The following is a 3,033-nucleotide window of genomic DNA, read 5'->3' as shown; positions in this document are numbered from 1 at the left end:
CCTCCTCCTCCTCCTCCTCCTCCTCCACCACAACCACTACCGCCACCGCCTCCTCCACCGCCGCCGCCACCATCAGGAGGATTGACAGGACCCGGAGGACCCGGAGGGTCACCACCCCCTCCTCCGCTTCCTTTCTCTGCACAGTGATTGCGCCACAGGTCGACGGCACCGGAGCTCCGAACATTGAGATAGTCATCCTTGCCGTCGCCAGTCAAGTCGGCAAAGATGACACGGCCCTGGTTTGGAACGCCAGTAGCGATCACCCCAATGCCTCTCCAACCAACATGGTCCGATATCGATTCGAGGTGGCCGGTGTGCAACCACGCCTCCACTCTCCCATTGTCCCAAACAACCAAATAATCATCGAGCCCATCGCCATTGATGTCGCCAAATTGGATGTTCTTTCCCGGGGCCACTCCGGAAGCAATGATTCCAACAGGGTTCCAGTTCTCGCCGTTATTTACTACGTTACCGGTGCCCAGATAGGCGTCCACAGCGCCGTTGTCTCTGACGGCCAAATAGTCTGCAATACCGTCTCCTAGATGGTCAGACTCATTAGCAGCTTGTCAGTGAAAATCGTGATTAATTCCACGTACGGTTGACATCAGCAAAGCGGATCTTGTCGCCAGAGGCACCGGTTCCAGTTGCAACAGTGCCCAGATCAATCCAGTTGGTTCCGCCGTTTCTGAGCTCGCCGGTATTGCGCCAGCATTTGGCTGCGCCGTTGTTCAGAACCAGAATATAGTCATCCAGTCCATCACCATCCATATCCGCGAAATGGATTTTCTCCGGTGAAGCATCGGGGACCCCAGAGGCGATCGTGCCCAAAGACCTCCATTTTGTTGGCAGTCCACCTTCATTCAACCAGGCCTCGACAGCCCCCTTGGAGTCGACATGAACGAGGTCATATCTGCCATCGCCATTGAGGTCGGCAAAGCGAATGTTGTCGCTGATTCGGCCTATCTTGCCGGTGTTGAGCCACGCTGAGACCGCTCCCCCGCTAGAGACAACCAGGTAATCAACCATGCCATCGCCATCCAGGTCGCCAAATTTCAAAGACTCGAGTGACGCTTCGGGAACGCCCGATGCAATGGTTCCAACGGCATCATAGTTGGCGGCATTATTTTGCAGCCTACCGTTGTTGCGATAGCCTTCGATCCTTCCCCCATCTCCCAGCACCATGTAATCAAGTAGGCCGTCGCCATCAAAATCTTCCAAGCGGACACGGCTGCCAGAGACCCCCACACCAGTAGCGATGGTTCCTAGGGAAACCCAGGCCTGCTTTCCGCTGCCGTCAAACAAATTGCCAGGATTGCGCCACGCCTTGACAACGCCGCCGCTTGTCAGAATCAGATAATCATCGAACCCATCGCCGTTGATGTCTCCGAATCGTACGCTTGAGCCAGGCTCCCCAACTCCGGAGGCGATGCTGCCCATGGGCATCCAGTCTCCACCATCGTTCCGCACGTTTCGCCATGCTTTGACCGCGCCAGTGTTGTAGACAACGAGATAGTCAGCAAGGCCGTCGCCGTCAATGTCGGCGAATTGCACCTTAGATCCCTCCTCTTCTACACCAGTGGCTATTTTGCCGAGATCAATCCAGTTCTCCCCCTTGCCGGCGTTTGGAATATTCCCGGTGTTCAACCATGCGCGGACAGAGCTGTCGCTGTCCACCACCAGGTAATCGTCCTTGCCGTCGCCTACGCCGGTCAGGTCTGGGTTTCGGTTACTCGAAGAAAGACTCACCATCAATATCCGCGAAGAATAGCTTATCCTGACTGAAGGAAGGAACGCCAGAGGCAACCTCGCCAATTCCCCACCAACTGCCGAAGAAATCAGCCACCTTCCCTTCTTGAATCCAGTCGGCACCCGAACAGCTGCCGCTTCCACTACCGCCAGTCCCCAATCCAACGCCCACCGCGTTCGACTGCACAGGACCCTTAAGCCAGCCGTTCTCCTTTGCCAGCTTGATTCCTCCCAGCCAGGCATTCGCCATCTTGCTATATCCGCCGTCATTCGGATGCAATCCGTCCGCCAGGTCCCGACCCCTAATATCACTCATGTCCACCAGGATGATATGCTCACCACCTTCACGCCTTTGCTTGACGAGATCAAACACAGCCTCATTAAACCTTGTTGTGCGAATCTGAGTATTGCGATTCGACATGCCCACAATCTGCGCGACAATAATCACAGCGTCGGGACATTTATCCCTGACGACATCAAGAAGGTTCCGGAGTCGGGCCGGGGCACCAGCTGTTTCGCGATTCCTGTCCATGTCGTTTGTTCCGGCGTGCACGAGCACGACATTTGGACGGGCGGCCACGGATCGTAATGCGTATGATGCAATTTCACTCAGCAGGGCGCCTGAATGGCCCTCGTTATCGCTGTCTTGCATGCTGCCGCTACGGTGCGAGCCGACGAAGTCGACGCTGGTGCCGGAGAGTAAATTGGCTAGCGGGCCGCGATAACCGTTGCCGTTGGAGCTGGAGATTCCGTATGTGATGGAGTCGCCTAGTGGCATGATGCGCAGAGGAACGCCGATATCTTCGCGGCGCTCGAGGTGGACATCGGCGGTGGACGTTACGTGGAATGGGGTCGGAGTGGTGCTGGCTAGGGGCAGGGCTGCGAGGAGGGCGGATGCCCTTAACCAGATATCTGGGGGCCGCATCTTGAGAACATAAGAGTATGACCAGCTCTAAACGAAGGTGAAAGAAAAAGCTCGTGATTAGAAGAGATTGAATGTGAAATTAGGTGTCCAAGAATTACTCTCGGACAATTCTTGACTCAGCTCCAATCCAACAATCTTCCACGAGACTTTCCTTTCACCAACAGACATACCTCCTCTTATGTACCTTTGCTCCAGCTGCATCTGGCGTACCTTACTCTAGCTTAACCTCCTTAGGTACCCTGTACAAGGCCACCCACTGTTCACTAGATATTCTCCACTCGACGCAGTATCAGGTAATATCTCATTTTATCACAATCCCTTGCTTGACTTGGCTGCCTTAAAATGGCACGCAAATTAAAGCC

General features: G+C 54.9%; 1 protein-coding gene across 1 annotated transcript; it reads right to left on the bottom strand.

Annotated features, from left to right (window-relative positions):
- Nucleotides 1-40: 40 nt before the first annotated feature.
- BJY04DRAFT_225286 (uncharacterized protein) lies at nt 41-2,671 on the bottom strand (the record flags this gene model as incomplete). The annotated part of the gene is made up of 3 exons (XM_073718191.1): nt 41-538; nt 597-1,700; nt 1,747-2,671. Coding segments are annotated over 3 exons (2,527 nt in total), but the record flags the coding sequence as incomplete, so codon positions are not given.
- Between the last annotated feature and the right edge of the window lie 362 nt (nt 2,672-3,033).

The sequence above is a fragment of the Aspergillus karnatakaensis genome, assembly GCF_047715665.1.
Source record: "Aspergillus karnatakaensis strain CBS 102800 unplaced genomic scaffold BJY04scaffold_159, whole genome shotgun sequence".
NCBI classification, from domain to species: Eukaryota; Fungi; Ascomycota; class Eurotiomycetes; order Eurotiales; family Aspergillaceae; genus Aspergillus; species Aspergillus karnatakaensis.
The sequence above is the reverse complement of the archived record's forward strand: the minus strand, read 5'-3'. Positions and strand labels throughout refer to the sequence as shown.